This window comes from Sciurus vulgaris, assembly GCF_902686455.1.
Source record: "Sciurus vulgaris genome assembly, chromosome: 3".
In the NCBI taxonomy this organism is placed as follows: domain Eukaryota; kingdom Metazoa; phylum Chordata; class Mammalia; order Rodentia; family Sciuridae; genus Sciurus; species Sciurus vulgaris.
In genome coordinates this window covers 165932298-165952249 of record NC_136463.1, presented here as the reverse complement: position 1 = coordinate 165952249, position 19952 = coordinate 165932298, and the positions used below count along the sequence as shown (strand labels likewise).

The window sequence follows — 19952 nt, the reverse complement described above, 5'->3', positions numbered from 1 at the left end:
ATTTTCTATAGGGAGAGCATAGGAGGTAAGCAAATGTTGGTATATGCTGTCTGCAACCTAGGCTCTTTTCTATGGAGCAAAGTCTACCTTATCCCATAATTGGATTGTGAGAAAGACTACAATCAACTAAAGATTCAATTCAGATTAAAGTATCCTTTTTAAATCAAATTTGTTTGATTTTCAAATTATAGATGAAGATAGGAAGATTTTATCTTCAATAATGAACTAATATTTTTACTGACTAAATTACATATCCCATACTAAAAATCAAATGTTGCAAATTTAAATTTCAGAAAGTTAGTTTTATCAACTTTTAAGACATCTATATTATACATGTGTACACATATTTCATATGCATATAATCTTCATTGCTGATTTGTAATCACTAAGTACTATAAAACATAAACTCAGGATTTAATTCCACTTCAAATCAAAAAGAGATTATTTTTTGTTTCTAATAATCATTTATTCTTCTTCATTAATTTTCAAAAAGAAATTTGCTATTCAATATCTCTCACTTAAAAATGCTTATGGTTAAATATATTTTCTCCCATTTCTTTTTCTCATGCACTGAAAAAAAAACTAACAGGGTGGGAACATTTACTACAATTCTGCCATAAGAAAGTACTGAACGTAAATTCACAGTATAAGTGAATAATGGTGTATCTCACCTCATTTTAATCTCAGTAATTGAGAGGGGAAACAGAAGATCTATTAAAAGGACCATTGCTGGTCAAGCACTAATGAGAAAATTTCTGAGTCACTGGCTGTCATGGTAACAGGGCATTATCAAAATCTGATTAGTATGCCCAGTAGCTATAGAAGTGATAGACTACACTTCTAATTGTGTTGTCTATGCTTGCAAGATGGACTTTATGTTTCTCAGAGGTGAGAAGGTACATGGCTCTGTTTATCAGATGTGGGATATACTTCACGTTCATAAATTAAGTTCAAACATGTAGTAATAAGGATAAATTAAACTTTGAGAAGATTTTCAAAAATTAAAATTGAAAAATCAGTGTTCAGTCTTGTCATTAACTTATGAATTTCTCTATAAGTTTATTTTTTCAATCTAATTTCATTGACATTCATACCAAAGAAAAAGATGGGTAAAGAAAAAGGAATTTCATGAAATTGAATAAGGAGTCCTCCTAAGAACAAAATTCACAAATGGAATAGTTTAGAAATTGCATCAAGAACCAGAGATGGCCAAAAGTTAGTGGGTCAGATAGTTGTTAGCAAGAGGTGGATCCAAGAGTGTTTAAAAACACTGAGAAAAAACAGAAAAAAGGATTGGTGGTAGGAGCTGACCACAGGAACTGTGGACAGAACTTTGAGTCCACCAGAAGCATTGCATTTGTGTGCTTAACAATGTCCTTTCTTCTGTCTTTGGTCTTTGGGGTATAAAATTTCAGTGAACTCTGAAAATTACAGAGCTCAATGTTTTCAGAACTGCTTTACTCTCTTTAATATCTTGAGTATCTTTGAATTTCTAAAGAAATTGATCACTGCCTTCTGATTCTTTTTGGTAGAGAATTTAATTCTAAAAGGAAAACCTGCAAGATTAACAGGCAAAGTAAACACTGGCATGCATTATTGACTGGAAATCCATATGCCTTTTCAGGACTTGTGAGCATAAGGAGCATTAATAATGCTTGCCCTGAGAAGCTTATTACTCTTGTTAAATGCATCAGCATGTGGACTAAGTTTTACATGTGCCAAATATCAAAAGCAATCAATCTAAAGTCAATATAATGAAAGTCAAAGGAACATTTATCTACATGTTTCTAAATTCTGTGGAGGGGTATGAAGTTGCAGAAAGAAAAGTCGTTGTCAAAGCCAGCAGAGTGAGGAAACAGTAAATAAGAGCATTTCCTGAAGGCATTAGGCTGTTTCTGGAGTTGTGTGCACTAACCTGGGATGGAAGCTGCAGTCTGAAAGCCAGTCAGTATGGCCGAATCCCGTGAGAAGTACATTGCCTTTCGGGAGGCCCAACACCTTCCAGAGGCGATCCTCACCGCAGGAGACTAAAACATCTTTGCAGGGGTGCATGACGATACTGTGTAGGGAGAGAGAGGAAGTGTCAGTGGGGAATAAGAGCAAATGGTTTGGAATGTGAGTAAATGAAACGGCAGTGATGGTTCTTTTTCAGCAAGGCAGGATGGTTCCCAGTACTGTTCCAGAAGTCAGAATCCATATCTACTGTAGCTCTAACAAGAAGAGCTTCTGATCTCTATCAACATAATAACCTCTCTAGACCTCAGCTTCCTCGTTTAGTTGAGATGATTTTGCATGTCTAATTCTGGTTTTAAAACCATAATTCTGGTTATTCTTTTAGGAAGGAAATGTAATATCAGTGATGTGTTGGTGTTAGACGATTTGGACTAGTGGCCATGCTTCCTTTAGAGAATCAAAATTCTGTTCCAACAATAGTTTGTCTTTAAATCAGGCATTATCCAGGACAAGATCATGAATCACAACCACATAGCAAAGTTCTATAAATGAAACATTAAGTCTGTGGCCCACTATCTGCACAAAGTGAAAGAGTTCAAATTCTGTGCTAACATACCACTTAAACTGTCTGCAGTCAATGCACAGTACAACAAATTACAGTAATGTATTCAAGATGCATAAGGCAATTCCCATTCTACAAAGGCATAGAGGGAAATGAGAAAGACATATGCAAAATTAATGATTAACACATTAAGCACTATTATTCGAACTGGACTCTGATCATCATGACTATTTAAATATTGAAGCTAAACTATTCTAAAATCAAGAATCTACAAGGTTAATGCCTGATATTTTATCCACTGCAATGCTTTAATTTTATTTATATAGAGCTCCATCTATGCCTTACAATATAATGGGAACAAATGTGTCCAATGTTAAGCACCTATTAAAATACCAGCTTAAATATTAGCAACAAATGCTTCAATTTTAGTTGGGCCATCTCAACTCAAAGATATAATACATGTACTTCCCTAGATAATAAAATGAAACAAATGATGACTTTAGAAAATAGCAATCACATATTCTTTTTCCTCATATTCCATTCTATGAATGGCTTCACTATCTTTCTTCTATAATATGGATTTTAGGTCCAAATAAATTATGACTCTGGTCCATACCTGTGTAGCTCCAGGGCTTACATGAGAACAAAACTTTTCTTGTTATCTATCTCTTCTTCTACCAATACCATTAAGTCCCCACTTGTGAAGTGAAAAGTCATTTCCTTGGATTAGACCAATATAGCTTTGGAATTCAACTGGTATCTGTGCTCAATTCACCATACTGCAACCACTATGGGAAAAGCCTCCTTTCTAGTGAAACACTGTTTCATTTTTTATAATACTTTACTGCTCAAAATAAACACAGAAGGAAAATTATTCATTTTGCAATTCATCATAATGTTGGTTTGTGACTTTCAGAAGGCCAATTCAAGGAAAAATTTATTATGGCTCAAACCAGGTAGAGGATACATTTATGGAACTTAATTAGAAGAAAAATATGATGCGAGGTAAAAATGTCAGATTGAAATGAATTCTATATTCAAATACATACAAGAAGGCAAACCAAATCCTTGAAGCTACTGAGGATGATGTATGTTGGTACACAGCTTCCCTGGCAGACACATGCACACTTGACTAGATGATAAATTACCCTCTTTAAGTGAAGATAACTAAAATCATTGATGTCTTTACGAACTTTGAAAGATAAGTTTTCAAAATGACTTTTGTGAGGGGAGTTATTTGTAGAAGTTAAGGGAAAAACAGAAACCCAGTTGTAGCCAATCAGTTTGGAAGTATTTTTCTCCAATTCTCCTCATTCCTTCCACTTTGTAAACTCTTCTGTACCATGGTGACTTCTACTTCTACTCCACAGGGACTGATTTCCTGATTCCTTGTCTAACACCAACTCCAACATATGCATGTGCATGCACACACACACATATCCACATAAAGTAGCCCCCCACTTATTTCACAAATAGAAGGGAGATCAATAGAGAAAGGGGATACAGAGTGAGGAAGGAGGGGAGGGCATGGGTAAGTGCTGGGGAACAAAAGCTACCTAATCATGCTGTGTCCATGTACAAACACACCACACCACGATGAACTGGACATACATACATATATGTTACAATGCACTCATTAAAATAACAATGATAGAAGAGAGTATGTGGGTCTTGGGGAGGTAGGAGAGAAAGGAAAGGGAAGAGAAGGCACTAGGGAAGGAATTGAGCAAGTAATTTTGTACACATGTCAAAAAATAGCATAATGAATCCAACTACTGTGTATAATTATAATGCACCAATTTAAAAAAAGTATTTCTCCCCTTTATCTGTGAGGGATATGTTCCAAGACCACCACTGGATGAATAATCTATGGATAGTGTCAAACTACATCTACAGTATTTTTTTTCCTATGCATACATACCTAGAGTAAAGTCAAATTTATAAGTTAGAGTAAGAGATTAACAACTAATGAAAAACAGAACAATTATAACACACAATTTTGTTCATGTACTCTATTCAAAAATTTTCTGCCCATCTTAACTAAGCACTTCTGGCACACTGTGGCATAACTTTTGATGTTTGAGGTATGATGGCAAAGTTGGTGCAAATTCCTTTTCCTTCTTCATAACTTCATGGTCAGAAGATCTGGTCTTACATATTTTATTCTGCAAATGTATATACATATATATTCTGCAAATGACCTTTTCTGATAATTCTGCATATACCTCAGTCAGGCACTGATTTTCTATTCTTCAAACAATATAATATGTTAGCACATCAATAAGTCATAATAACAAAGACTTCCAATCATGAATTTTGAATTGCAGTTCAGATAACTCACAGGACATGAGCAACATGTAAACACAGGTTAGAGCCACAGACCAGAAATATCTCCCCACATACAGAAGTTCAACATTACTACCAAATTCATAATGAGGCGCTTGTCTTACCTCATCTTCATCATCATCAACTATTAATGGTAATGATATATAACACTGTTTGAAAACTTAATGTGCCCCATTCTTTACTAAATGGTTCTCACTAGTGGAATGAAAGCTCATGAGAACAGGCGTTGATTTACCAATTTTGTTATATTCAACCCTAACAGTTATTGGCACATAGTAGCTATTCAATAAATGCTTGCCATTTTATGACTAAGTGCCTGACATTGGTTCAATCAGTATTGTTATTTTATGCCTAAATAGATAAGGGTCCACATATTATGTAAATTGCTCAAGTTCAAATTCAGTAATGAATGAAGGCTAACTTTGAATCCAGGATGGTGTGTCTTTGAGGCTCATAATTTCAGTTACTTCTAATAAGTATGAACCTTTCCTTGTTTCTGTATATTATAAATAAGAATAGTTTTTTTTAGATTTGTCATATAATTATTATTCCCCATAATTATTTAAGTCATTCACTCATTATTAAGCCTTAGTTAATTAACCTGCTTGGAATTGTCAGCATATAGATCAGAGTTCGGTACCACCAGACGCCACAGTCTCAAAGGACTAGGAGACCCTACGCTTTGCAGTTAAGATGCTCTAATGCTCTAGGAGAAACCATAGGGTGCAGTGGAATGGCTCCAATGATCTGTTTACAGACTTCTGGGAAGATGGACTACATGTTGCACTGGAGATCTTTAACTTATTTTCTTGCTCAAATATTATAGGTCTTGTATTGTGCATTAAGTTGTCAGAGGGTGTTGACATTTTATTCAACTAGTTTCATAGAAGTCTCTGTAGAGAATAAATGTAAAAGAATATTTAATAGGCATCAATTCCACAAGCTATTTGCTCATTGAAGATTTCCCCAGTATATTCAGGTCTCAACTTTTACCATTCTGCTTATCTCTTAATCTGTATTTTGAAGAAGTTAAAGAATAGGAATAATAACTAATGATTTGTAGGAATCATATCCTGATCCTCGGATTGCATATATTACTCATTTAATGGTTCTAATACTTCTGTGAGTCAGGACTACTACAATCTCCATTTTTGAACATGGGGGAACTAGAGCATGTGGAAGTTAGGTGATCTGCTCAAGTCACAGAACCAGGAAAGGTCACAGCCAGGATGTGTCAGGTGGAGCAGACTGTCTCTAGAGCCCATCTTTTCTCAGTAGAGTGAACTTGGAACCTCAATTGCCTTTTCCTTTTTTAAATGACAGTAACAGACAATGTTCTCATTTACTGAGATTCGTTTTTGAAGATTCTAAAGAACTGATTTTTGAAAACATTTTCCAATAATATGTCAAAGGCTGTAACTATTATGACTTGTTCTTTTCTGGAATGTAGGCACTGGCTATGTTCAGAGTGGTGGAGGGGTGGATTTAACAAAGACAACTGAGAGAGAAGGGCTTGTGGTCTGAAACAGGCTGGGAAGCTTTTTCTGTCAGGGGCCAGATGAGAAATATTTTAGGCTATGGGCCCTATGGTCTCTGTTGCAACTATTAATTTTTCCTTAGTAGCATGGAAGTATCAATAGACAAAACATAAATGAAAGAGCGAGGTTGTATTCCTGTAAAACTTTATTTGCAAAACCAAGTGAGGGCCCAGGTTTGACCTGTAGGTCATAGTTTGCTGATCCCCATTTTTAAAGCCTTTGCATGATTGGAATAGACTGGTGTTTCAGAATTTGGGCTCTGGAGGAGGATGTGAGTTTGAACTCTTGCTCTAGGCTTCACGAGCTGTGCATCTTTAGATAACTTTCCTCCCTGAACTTTGCCTTGGCTTCTCATCTGAAAAATGAGAATACTTAAATACTGATAGCACAGATGTGTTGTGAGAATGAAGAAAGTGAATACTTGTAAAGGACTTAGAAAAGCGCTAGACACACAATGAAAACTCAGTGAGTATTATCACTAGGGGCCAGCCTGCCTAGATTTAAAAAATGACTTAGAATTTATTTACTAGCTGATTGTGTTGTAGAACCTCTCAATCTCAGTTAGCTCATTTGCAAAAAGTAGGTAAAATAGAAGTGATTCACAGGAGTGTTGCAAATAAAAACTAAGTTGATATACATAAAATGGTTAGAGTAATTATCTGAATATGGTTTTCCACAAATGTTAAGTCCACTGTAAATAATTGCACAAGTGAACATAAGAAATTTTGTAATTTTTTTTCATGATACAGTTTTCAAGAATATATTGAGGGAAACAGTGGAGACTATGTATATATTCACTCTTACCTCTGCCTTCATGCATACAACTGGTATGAAATGGTTGCTGATCATGAGAAATGGCCCTGCTAGATCCTGGGAATGCCAACATGAATGTAGAATGAATACTCTCTTCAAACTCTGCACACAAATAGATGGCCCTCTTATACTCACAGGGTGACTTCCCTCCCAAAGATGTCTTCAAAAAGTTCTAATTAATAAGAAAAATAAACTCTTAATGTCTTCCTGGCACCTGCTCTAAGTGCCACAAAGTCATTTTACTTTAAACTTTGAATATAAACTTTCTGCTTCCCTTTAACTTACTATTAATTATAATTATAAGATATGAAGACAAAGGCCTTGTCACCTCCTTCCTAAGTTAATAAGCTTGTGACTAAGGTGAAAATAGTACAGGAAAACATCTTAGAGATTCAAAAAAAGAAAATGTGGGTGAATGCTAATCCTGCTTCTTACTCAAGTCGTGTCCCAATGAAGTATCCACAAAATGTTTTGTTAAACAATGCACCTGGCATGTTACATAAAATATTATGCTTTGTCAGAGATTTTTGTCCCTTTTGTAGTAGGACACATTCCTCATAATAGATCGCATGATGAATACTTCAAAAGTTCTCCTCTGTAACTGAAATTCTTTCCAGTGGTGTGGTTACTCAAGGATATTCTGGAGGGAATGTGTGTAGGTGTGCGGTGAACACTATTAATTATCAGTAGAGTTGGTGACATAAGCACCACTGTTAGGCTTTTCAAAAGAGAAGAATATTAATCCAAAACCAGATTGTCACAAGAAAGACTAATTAAATACCCATGTCTTCACTTTAAGTTACTCAGCTTGTAAATATTTTCTTCACTTCTGTTTACAGGTCTAATCATTGCCAAAACAGAAAATGCATACTGGGTCGAAAATAAATCAACAGCTAAATGCACACTTCATGAACATTATGTGACCTCTTACCCGTTTGTTCTTAAAAACAAGGCACATTCACTTATTACAAATGCTTTCATCTGGCTTGCAGGACAAATGCGTATTAAAGAGTCCCCTGACTACTACTCACTGAAACTACGTCTCATATGGATTTACAAATCTTATCAGGATTTACGAAGCATTCTAACATGCATCTTTTTTCATTATTTCATTATGTGTTGAGAAACTATAATGTAGTATGCAAAAAAGACGGGAGCACCGTGCTCAGGGATCTCACATATGAACGGGGAGAACAAAATAACCAAACAAGACAATTCAGTTAAAGAAAAAACAAGAAGTGGCATGACAAGGATTTGGGGGATAAGGTACTTTTTGATTAAGTAGTCAGGGAAGGCCATGGTGCTCTAGTTGAAATGGGAATGACAAGGAGAAAGCCCCTTTAGGATGACCTCAGGGCAGACAGTGCCAGCAGGGGCGACTGCAAGTACAACAGTGCTAAGGCTGAGAGGGTTCGGTGTGTCCAAGGGACACCAGGAAGGTCAGGGTGACTAAAGAGAGCAGCGCGGAGAACAGAGTCACGATGGATGAGGGAGGGGTCCAAGGGGGACTACACCAGGTCGCGGAGGGCTTTGAGGCCGAGAAGCAGGCTGAGGTTGGTTCTGACTTCATTTCATGGTTTGAAGTAGGTGCTACGGTTTGGATATTGTTTGAATATGTTCCCCAAAGGCTCTAGTGTTGGAGTCTTGGGGACAGTGTGGCAAAGTGAGACGTGGTGGGCCCTTTAAGAAGCAGGGCCTAATAGGAGGTGATTAGGTCGCTGATGGTGTGACCCTTGGAAGGGATTAATGCTGTTCTTGTGCAATTGGTTTTACAGGAGTGGGTTATCATAGAAAAGCAAGCCTACTCCCTTAATTTATCTGGTTTCCTGCCTTGAGGCCTCTCCCACATGTGCCCCCTCCAAGGTGACACCATCTGTGATGAGACCCTCACCAGAACACAGCAGAAGCCAGCACCATGTTTTGAACTTCAAGGACCATGGGCTAAATAGAACTCTTTTCTTTATATATTATCTAGCATGAGGTGTTTTGTTATACTAATGGAAATTGGATGAATACAGTAGGTGAATGATATATGATTGATATTTTTAAAAAAGATTCCCGTAGCTGCTGTGTGGAAAATGGAAAGTTGAGAACAAGAAGAAAAGATAACTCAAGATAATGACTTTAGATCTATTAAACCTGAAGCTCCTCATTATTATGACAGATGTCACTTCAGTGTATTCATATTTTCACCACTATCTTCAATAAAAGTAAGCTCATAGTTTCTTTACCATTAAAGACTATTAAGTAACTAATGAAAGTGCCAAGGTAAACACAATAAGTTATCAAACAAATGTGTGCACAAAGCACAATAAGTAATAATCTGTCAAAATATGATGTTGAGTCTCATTCACGTTCAGAAGGTAGTTAAGAAAATATAATAAGATGAAATCTTATGACTTCCTTGGAATTTTAAGTTTTACAAATTATGACATGAGTTTTATTCAAATCAGAATAGGATTTATATTGCCAGGGTCTGGAATGTAGCACTTTAATTTTTACTAAGTAGGTAGGGTATTTTCACAGTTCCTGAACTAATTAATAATGCCTTCAAGCATAGTGATAAAAAGCTAAGCCTCCCTTTTCTTTTTCTTGTTCAGTGTTCTTCCAACAATATATTTATCGTGAATTTGGAGCCAGGGTGGAGTACCAATTGTCCTCCCCTTGCCTGGCTACCTGATTGGTAACTCTGATCACAATATCAGGAAGGCAAGAGGCAGATCAAGACCTAAACAGTACCTTAAAGCTAAAAGATATTGTGACTGAATTTCACCTGTGATATGTGACATTATAATATTCTTCAATATTATCATTTTAAAGACTCAACTCAAATCCTTTTTAACATGATATAAATTGTTTGATCTTTATGGTTCCTTGTGAAGAAACAATTTTCCAAAACCCTATAGTTCATGCTTAATTTAGCAAAATTCATATTTTTATAGTAAAGTTTTAGTTTCATTTCAAACATAATCAGTCCTCTGGTAAAAATCTTCAGGTTAGATAAAGTCGAATTTTAGCTAACTTAAAGAAGGGTAACACTCTTTTTGCCTTTTCCATATACTAACATGATTATTTGAAATTTATGGATTTCAGTTTTTATAAGAAAAAAAAATTCCCCAAACACTAATGTAAAGATTTACATTTTATTGCAAGCATGAGGCCCTGGGTTCGATCCCCAGCACCGTCAAAAAAAAAAAAAAAAAAAAAAAAAAGATTTACATTTTATAACATTCAACTCAGAAGTCATTTATGAAAAGTCAAGATATATGCAAATATGCAGCCTAACAATCCTTCCGGGGGCACCATGACCCAAGCCTCATCAGCACACTTTCCCCTAATGCTGGACATCTCTGTTTCTTAGGAGGATAGGAGTGGGGTGGGTTCTTCTTAGGTAAGTCTAAATGCCTGGCCATTTCCCAATTATCTCCCAAATAAAATTTATTAAGGTCAGGAGCTGGTAGCTTTGAAGAGTCACTTAACTGTTTCTGTTTCATTATATATTTTGAAATATGATATAATTTATCTTGTCTTTTTACTCAAGCATGATACTTCAAACTATGGCACCTGGCATGCTGAATACTTTGAACTGAAGGAGATTGGAAAGGCGCTTGAAAGAAAGGTTTCTCTGACCTCCTGATCTCCTGTCCCTCTGCCTCTAGGAGAGACTCTCTTCCCCAAGCAAGTCATAGAAATAAGAATTCTTCCCCACGGTGAGTCAGACTTCCCCAAAGTAGCCAGAAAGCGTAGAAAGGGTACTCTCTCTCTCTACTCCTTTTTGGACTTTCATTCCAGAAGGGTCTTGCCCCATAACCTAGGAATTAAAAATACTACACAAAAAAGCCAGAAAGAATGCAAACAGACAGGTTCTGCTGGGGTTCTCCATCAGGCTATTACCATTGACCATAGATCATAATAGATCATACGCTTTTCTACATAACTGTCCATTCTTTATTGAATCTAAGCATAAACATAGTTTTCCTGGGGTTTTCATTCTGAAGGCTCCTATGAGTATAAAACTGATTACATAAATCTGCTGTGTTTTCCTCTATTACTCTGGTTTTTGTTCTTCAAGTGTTGGCCATGATCTTTAATGGGTGAAGAAAGGTATCACATCCATCCACATCTACAACTTATAGGTTACCATTTCCATTTTCTCCAGAGGTTGTCAAACACTGTAATATGTAAAAGACATCATTTTAAATTGCACATAGTCAACTAAAGAAAATGTATGAACCCCAAAGACAGAGGAAGTCTGTCTTTGACTTTGATAAGTGGAATGAGAAAGCTCAATGAAACAGGTTAACTATTTCCTGATTTATGAAAGTATCTCTTGGAACCTTCCTGCTACCTTAGCAGCTGAATATTTTATGCTACATCGTTTTATATGTACTGTGCTCCAGGTTATAAAATTGCTGTAGTTCTTTCTGGTTTAACAAGTTTAAGAAGTGATATTACATATTTATGTTCTTAAGAAACCCATTTCAATAATAAAGTTTATTTGGTTATTTCACGTTTCAGCAATTTACAAGGATTTTGTGTTGTTATGAATATAAAATTGCCATTTCATATCTCCTTTAGTATATTACTGACACAGAATAGACCTTTTGTTTTAAGGTAAAGGCAAATTAGATCATGGTAAGGGTTTTATCATGAAAAATCTATTTTTTGAGGAGAATATTTTGAAATATAAACTGCATATAAATCTCAAAAGAATTTTAAAAATTACTTTTTAAGATATGAACTTGTGGTAAATTTACATGTTGTAGTACAGAATTCTGATCTAAGCATGACTCCAATTTATTAGATACCACCAAGCCAATGCAATGATTGTAATCATGTTTAAATACTGACATTTTTGATATCTATTTGATAAATAAATTAAAAAGCAAAAATCAATTATTTATGGTTATTTTATTATTGAAGTATCCTTAGTAAAATTCTTCACCTTTTCATAAAATATGGTTTGGAATTTAAGAGGCATATATCGCAATTAACATAATATATATGTATGTAGATACACACACACAGATAGATATACATGTACATATAAAATATCAATTTCTACGCTAAAAAACTTGACCTAAGACTATGAATACATTTCTATTATCATCTCATTTGGAAATTAATGAACACAATGGAAAGTACAAATTTAAGGGGCAGAATTAGGTAGTTGATTGGGCCAAGGGTAAAACTGATAAAGGCATAAGATTGTAGAACATAAATCTCAAAAAGGGAGCTAGTTAGACAGAAATGGGTTCAAACAACAACAAGTTAACAAGCATCAAGGAAATGGGCCCTGATGCTCTGTTGTGCAGTGGGATGCGACTCTGTTGTGTATTTCCATGCATCTATCTCTGCGTCCTACATGCTGCTGACATCTTTCCTTTTCTAACTCATATAAAGAAGCAGAAATGATGAGATGTCTACTGGCAACCTTGCCAGCTATCCACTTTGGGTTAAGAGAAAGGGATGGGGAGAACATCCAAGCAGCAACCTACTATAATCCCAGATAAAGCACCTGAACATCTGTTTTTACCCAAATTTTACAAGCAGTTAGAACAGGAGTGACTCCTCAGATATTCAGTTACATGATTTATTATCTCTACTGAGTTCTACCAAATTCAGAAGGAAAGAAAAGGTATGCACCATTTCCAGTTCTCCCAAGAACATAGCTTAATCAGCCCTCCTTTTATGAATAACTCACTCTTTATTGCAGCCTTCAACGTTGGCAGAACAGACCCCTCTCAAAATTGCCCAAAGCTTCCCCAATAATACATGGTACTGCCCCCATTTGCTATATGCTGTGTGCATGTGGTTTGTTTGTGTTTTAACATTTTGTTGTCCTTAGCAAGGAGAGGGAATCTCAGTGCAAGGACAAGCAGCACAGGTATGTGTCTGCTGCAGTATCCATCATCACTGCCAGCTTAGACTCTCTCTGGGTCCTGGTGTCCTGCTATCTCACTCGTGTAGGCATAAGTATGCACAAGAGGCTCTGCTGGGTCATCCTGCTTTGTCTTTTTTCTATCTAAGATTTTGACCTGTAACATTTCCCCTAATTTAGCAACTTCACTTCCACTCAGTGTCTTTCCAGGTCTTATTCAATACATTCCCTGCTACCCCACCCCCAGGCACCTTTATTCACATTGCCCACTCACCAGTGCATTCATTAGGTCAATGCTTAAATTGTCAGGGGCAGAAAAGACTGTTGGTGACAGACAGAAATAGTTCTTAAGCACATTTTCAGTAAATTTTTGCACTGACAATTCTGAACAGAAAACTGAAATTAATAAATATCGTTCTTTTCGTAGAACATTTTTGCCAGAAATAGATTTTATAATAGTATAAATACAGTATTACTTGGAAAGAAATTTTCAAACACATTTTAGATGTCATGATCCAACATTTTATGACCAAAATAAGCAAAGCAACAGTTTAAACAAAGGAAAGCTATCTAGTAGTTACCCTAAAGGTTCTGTGATTTGTGTACTGCTATGGTTTGAATGTGTACCCCAGATTCATATGTTGGAAAATATATTCTCAAATTCATGCCTTTATGGTATTTGGAGGTGGGGATTTAGGAGGCAATTGGGATCACATGAGGACATAAGGGTGGGGCTCCCACGGGGGGACTGGTGGCTTTATCAGAGATGAAGACAGCTGTGAGCTTGCTAGCCCCTGCTCTCTCCTATGATTCCCTCACCATGTTATGATGCAGCAAGACCTTCATCACTTCAGTTCTGTCTTGGACTTCCCAACCTCCAGAACTGCAAGAAATAGATTTCTTTTTCTTGACAAGTTCCCAGTCTCATGTATCCTGTTGTGCTAATACAAACTAAGACCTGGATCCCGATCTAGGTACTTAGAAAAGATGCTTAAGACTCAGTTGCCTCTTTTCCAAAATGGTTAAAATAAGAATCTGTATTTCACATAAAAAAACCAATTGAGATAATTCATAAACAGTGCTTAGCACACTGCTTAGTATTCAATAAAGTTTAACTACTCCAATTATTGTTTTAAGTAATTGGTCTTGACTGTTCTTTCTCACATTGTGGATGTTTAATGAATTCTACTGGTAGGCACAATTGTCTCACAAAGATATCTTTCTATATCTAAATTCTGGAAACTGTGAATATGCTTATAATTGGGAAATTTTCCTGAAGGATGGGTTTAATAACATTACAGAAACCCTTAAAAAAACAGGAAAAATAAGACAGGTGTAGGACAGAGATCCGAATCAACAGGAAACTTGATCTATCTTGCTGGCCTGGAAAGTGAAGGAAGGGGCCAGGCATAGTGGTGCACACTTTTAATTCCAGTGACTTGGGAGGCTGAAGCAGGAGGATTGCAGATTCACAGCTAGCCTCAGCAACTTAGGGAGACCCTGCCTCAAAACAAAACATAAAAAAGCTGGGGGTGTGACTCAGTGGTTTGGTACCTGGGTTCAATCCCTGGTACCAAAAAAGAAAAAGGAAGAAAGAAAGGAAGAGAGAGAGGAGGGAAGGGGAGGGGAGGGAAGGGGAGGGGAGAGACGAAGGGCAGCAAGAGTCATGGGTGACCTTCAAAAGCTGAGAAAAACACCACCCAACAGCCAGTCAGGACCGCCCTGGGAACTTCAGTCTTACAACCATCTGGGACAAACTTCTGTCCATAACCTAAATGAGCCTAGATTCACACTCTCTCCCAGAAAGCCTCCAGGTGGCTCCCAGATATGATGATAGACTTTAGCTCAGAATCTAAGCGGAGAACCCAGCTGAACCTGCTCAGATATCTGACCCACAGAACTGGGACACAGTAACTGATGTGGGGGAAAAAGCACACACATACATTGCTGGTAGAGTTGCAAAGTGATGCAGTCGCTCTCAAAAGCAGCATGGAGGTTCCTTAGAAAAACTGGAATGTACCCACCATTTGAACCAGTTATCCCACTCCTTGGTTTATACCCAAAGGACTTAAAATCAGCATACTACAGTAATGCAGTCACATCAATGTTTATAGCAGCTTAATTCACAATAGCTACATTTTGGAACAAACCTAGATGCCCTACAATAGATGAATGGATAAAAAAACTGTATTATATATACATAATGGAATATTATTCAGCTATAAAAAAAGAATAAAATTATGGCATTTGCAGGTAAATGAATGGAATTGGAGAATACCATGCTAAGTGAAATAAGCCAATCCCAGAAAACCAAAGGCTCAATGTTTTATCTGATAAGTGGATGATGATACATAACATGGTCAGGGGAGAAGGTAAGGGAAAAAGAATGGAGGAGCATTGGATTATATGGCGGGAAATGAGGGGAGGAGAGGCAGCGGGGGAAGGAAAGATAGCAGGATGAGACAAATATCATTACCCTGTGTACATGTGTGATTACACAAATGGTATGACTCTACATTGTGTACAACCAGAGAAATGAAAAGTTGCACCCCATTTGTTTACAAAGAACCAAGTAAAATAAAAAGTTAAAAATAAAAAGCTACTAGATTTGTGGTCATTTTTTATAATAGCAATAGAAAATGAATATTCTTACAGTGCAAGCAAAGGAAATTAAATTTAAGTCAAAATACATATAATGTACTTCACTGAATATGAAATTAGTTTCTCATATTTTAAATCTAGTATAAAAAGAGTTTGCTATATTAGCTTATTTTTTCAATAAAAACAAAACTATTATTATCTCATTTATAATTACACTATTTTTTGTCAAAGTAAATAATCAGAACAAAATATTATGTTATGGGCTAGTTTTCTTAAATATGTTATTATCAGTCTTGAATCATACAGAACATTGTAATTTAGTCAGAAAAACGTAGTCCAAGAAAAATATGCAAAATAAGTATTAACTTCCATCTTAAAAAACTGTTGAAGTAAATCTTGTTTTTTGATTTTCTTTAGGCAAATTTAGCAGTTAATTCTAGCAGGTACATATACACATATGTACATAATTATATCATATGCTTTTACAACATAAATTATCATATACTATGCCAAAATGTATTGTGTATATATTTATATGTTCTAAATATTCTTTCCTAACATTAATTTTATCAGTCTTTTAGATTATAAATAAGTCCTCTTTCCCTAAGAGAGATGTGAAACTAATTTTTAAAACAGTGTTTTCCAACCATTTAAAGAACTGTGGCAGATTTTTTAAATATTTATAATTCTTGATATGTTGTAATTTGTTATCAAATTATCTTACTGATTAATGAATATTTTGTCATTCGTGGTTCTTTTTTCCTACAAATAACCTTTGATCACTTTCATTATAATCAAAATATATGACTCCAATGTAAAAAATAAATTTGAAATAATTATTAAAAGTATATTCTCTTATACTTTTTAAAAGCACTGTTGGTAAAAGTAAAAATATCTGTAAGAATAAACTGTGTCCTACATCCTTAGAGAAACAATCCTAGATAAACTTCATACCTTCTGAAATGTGTCTCGCTCAATATAACAGGTAAGCATCAGTTCTGGAGACCGCTGTTCCTTTCTCTACCACCCAGGCCTTGGTCAACCTCTGTGCAATGTAACTTTGTGGAGTCTCCCCCAACTCTGAAGCTGAGTTTGGCCTTGTAACTCAGGTTGGCCAATGAGAAGCTGGTAAATGTGGCAAAGCCAGGAGGCTTGAAAAGTGTTTTTATGATAAGTACTGCATTCCCTTCGGCCCTCTGTCATTGCCATGAGAAGGACCTATCTGCCTGGCTCCTGGAGGGTGAAAGAGATGGAGCAGAGCCACAAGGTTCTGATTTTCACCTCAAACCAGATCAGCTGACCCCCAAGCCTGAATGACTTCAGCCAAGGCCAGAAACAGCATGTGGCCATGCCCAGCAGCAGAAATCTTCCTCACGGATTCCCCCAGGAGTCTGAGTATGAACACCTCTGTAATATGTGGTTTTATGACTTTTTTATTTTTGCTTTTAACATAGAAATAAGGTAATAAAAATTAATACAGTTGCATTATTTTATAATATTCTGTGCCATATGAACCTTTTATAGAATCAGAAAAATTTATTCTTTTCATATTTTACCCATTTACTGATATTGAAATAAAATACTCTTGTATATATTACTTTAAACTTATTAACATGCTTTATGCTTCATCACAAGAATTTAGAGATGTTAAAATATTAACAATTTTAAAACTTTTCATTTAACACCATATGTATATTTTTCTTTTTTTGAGTAGCAATAGGGATTGAATCCAGGAACACCACTGAGCTCTATCCCCTACACTTTTTTATTTTATTTTATTTTATTTTATTTTATTTTATCTTATTTTTTGTAGTTATTGTTTTGAGATAGGTCTCACTAAGTTGTTGAGAATAGCCCAGAACTTGCAATCCTCCTGCTTCAGCTTCCTGATTCACTGAAATTACAGGTGTGGACCACCACACCTGGCTACCTGCATTTGATTTTTTGGTTGTGGTGTTAATTGTTGGTGGGGTTGGTGTGTTTGTTTTGTGGTACTGGGAACTGAACCCAGTGGTGCTCACCCACTGAGCTATATCCCCAGCCTTTTTATTTTCTATTTTAAAACAGGGTCTTCCTAAATTGCAGATGCCAGCCTTAAATTTGTGATCCTCCTGCCTCAGTCTCCCCAATTGCTGGGATTACAGGTGTGCACCATTGTGCCTGGCTGCATTTGTTGGGAATGACAGTGTGCACAAGGAAAGTGTTTCCAATGTCTTGGAAATTATAGCATTTAGAGTCACAGTCATTGGAGCTAGGAATGCTGATTACCCATTTGGATATATTCTGTGCTATATATGTGCTGTGAGAAAAACTGAATTCCAGTTTCACTATCTGCTGCCACCTAACATATTTGTGAATCTCATCCTCTGTTTTAAATTTATTTGTATTGCTATGTATGGAAGTTAATTATTATCTTATGACAAACTATATTTGGGAAAAAAATCAATTTTTAAAAAATAATACCTATAGAGGAATGAGTAAAAAAATATTATTAATCACTGTTGATGACATGTTTTCCCTCTAGTAAAGACAAGAAAAACTTAGTCATAGCTTTGAATATTTTAAATTAATTTTAAAATAATGGATGTTCTTTAAAGCCTACATCTTATCTGTAATCGACTAGCATATATGGATGATATACTGAGTTCAAAACTTCACAAATCAACAAAGCAAGGAAAAAGGGAAATATCTTTATGTTATTGGCTCTGTAATCTGTGGTACCTAATTTGCCTTCTGAAAACTGGTGAATACTTTCAATAGTATATAAAATGTGATAATTTTCAAATTTCACATGTTAATTTTTTTGGCCTAGTAATCTTTTACTTGCCAGAAATTCCATTGCTGTTGTTGTAAGTCCTTTCAGCCTTGTTAGAAATCACAGATGACTGAAATCACAGTTTTCATTCCTTTCTTTCAATTAAGTTCCTCTTTATCAATACTATAATTTCCCTATAATTTTTTTTCTCTTATTGTTTTTTCCTTTGTCCTTTCCATCTGATCTTTGAATGTTATTTAGGCTGAGACAAAACGCTTGTGTGGGATACACCTCCCACCTTGCCTTTCCCATCCATTATTTTAGATTTCATTTGGTCATGCTACTGACTTGCTGGAAATATCAAAAGGAGTAGGAAACATTTATGCAAAATGAATGTTCCCTGTTCTAGCCCTCTGTTCTCTGACATTTTGCAGATAGGAGGACAGCAATTAGGAGACAACTAGCTTCCTGACCTTTAGGTTTTAGCTTTCTTATTTCTGATGTAACTGCCACCCAAATCTGCTAATTTGAACGTAAACAATTGACAGCTTTTGCAAATGGCCCCAATAACTACAATTGTTCTAGTTTTTGAATTAAAATTGTTATAATAATCATAGCAGTTCTCAATGAGTTACAGACTTGATCAAGGAAAGTTTATTGGCTTTCTGAATTTTAAATATTGAATAAAGATAATCATTAGCATTTCAAAGACATATCACAGGGTTTTCATAATCTTGTGCATGCTACATTTGATCATAGTAGTTTTAGGTAGTATTATGGTTTGAACATGAGTTTTCTCCCAAAAGCTCCTGTTAATACAAGGATATTCAAAGGCAAATGATTAGATTACGAGAACTATAACCTAATCAGTCCACCCTAGTGTAAATGTAAATGGATCCACTAGGTGGTAACTGTAGGCAGATGAGATATGGCTGGAGTGGCTGGGCACTGGGGGTGTATCCTGGAAGGGTTATGTCTCCCAGCAACCTCTTCCCCAGGACCCTTCTCTCGCTCTGCTTCCTGAACTTTCCATGAGCTGAGGGGTTTTCCTTCTCTGGACCCTTCCCCTACAATATGCTGCCTCATCTTGGGTCCAAAGCAATGGCCACCTATGGACTGGGACCTCTAAAACCACAAGCCCCAAATAAACTTTTCCTCCTCTAAGTTGTTCTTGTCAGGTATTTAGGTCACAGTGATGCACAAGCTAACAGAAGCAGGTATTTTCTAATGTACTTTCTGCTTTTGGGTTTGCTGCTTTTTGTAAATTTTTACTAGATTTTGAATAATGGGGGCCAACTTCATAGAATAGTAATCATGGGTAGTGTGGTTCTCTATGATTGAGTTCATGAAACAATTTTCAAACAATATGAAACATTAAACCTATAATCCCAGCAGCTCAGGAGGGAGACTGATGCAGGAGGATCTAAAGTTCAAAACCAGCCTCAGCAATTTAGTGAGACCCTGTCTCAAAATAAAAAAATAAAAACAGACTGGGTATATGGC

General features: G+C 36.0%; 1 protein-coding gene across 6 annotated transcripts in view; it reads right to left on the bottom strand.

The window, feature by feature from the left end:
- The window catches only part of SPAG16 (sperm associated antigen 16), a 1132889-nt gene that overhangs the window by 614316 nt on the left and 498621 nt on the right, over positions 1-19952 (bottom strand). For all 6 annotated transcript variants that reach the window (XM_079132512.1, XM_079132513.1, XM_079132514.1 and 3 more), the window contains one exon: positions 1916-2059. In XM_079132512.1, coding sequence (XP_078988638.1) covers positions 1916-2059 — 144 coding nt within the window. The remainder of the gene's footprint in view (positions 1-1915; positions 2060-19952) is intronic.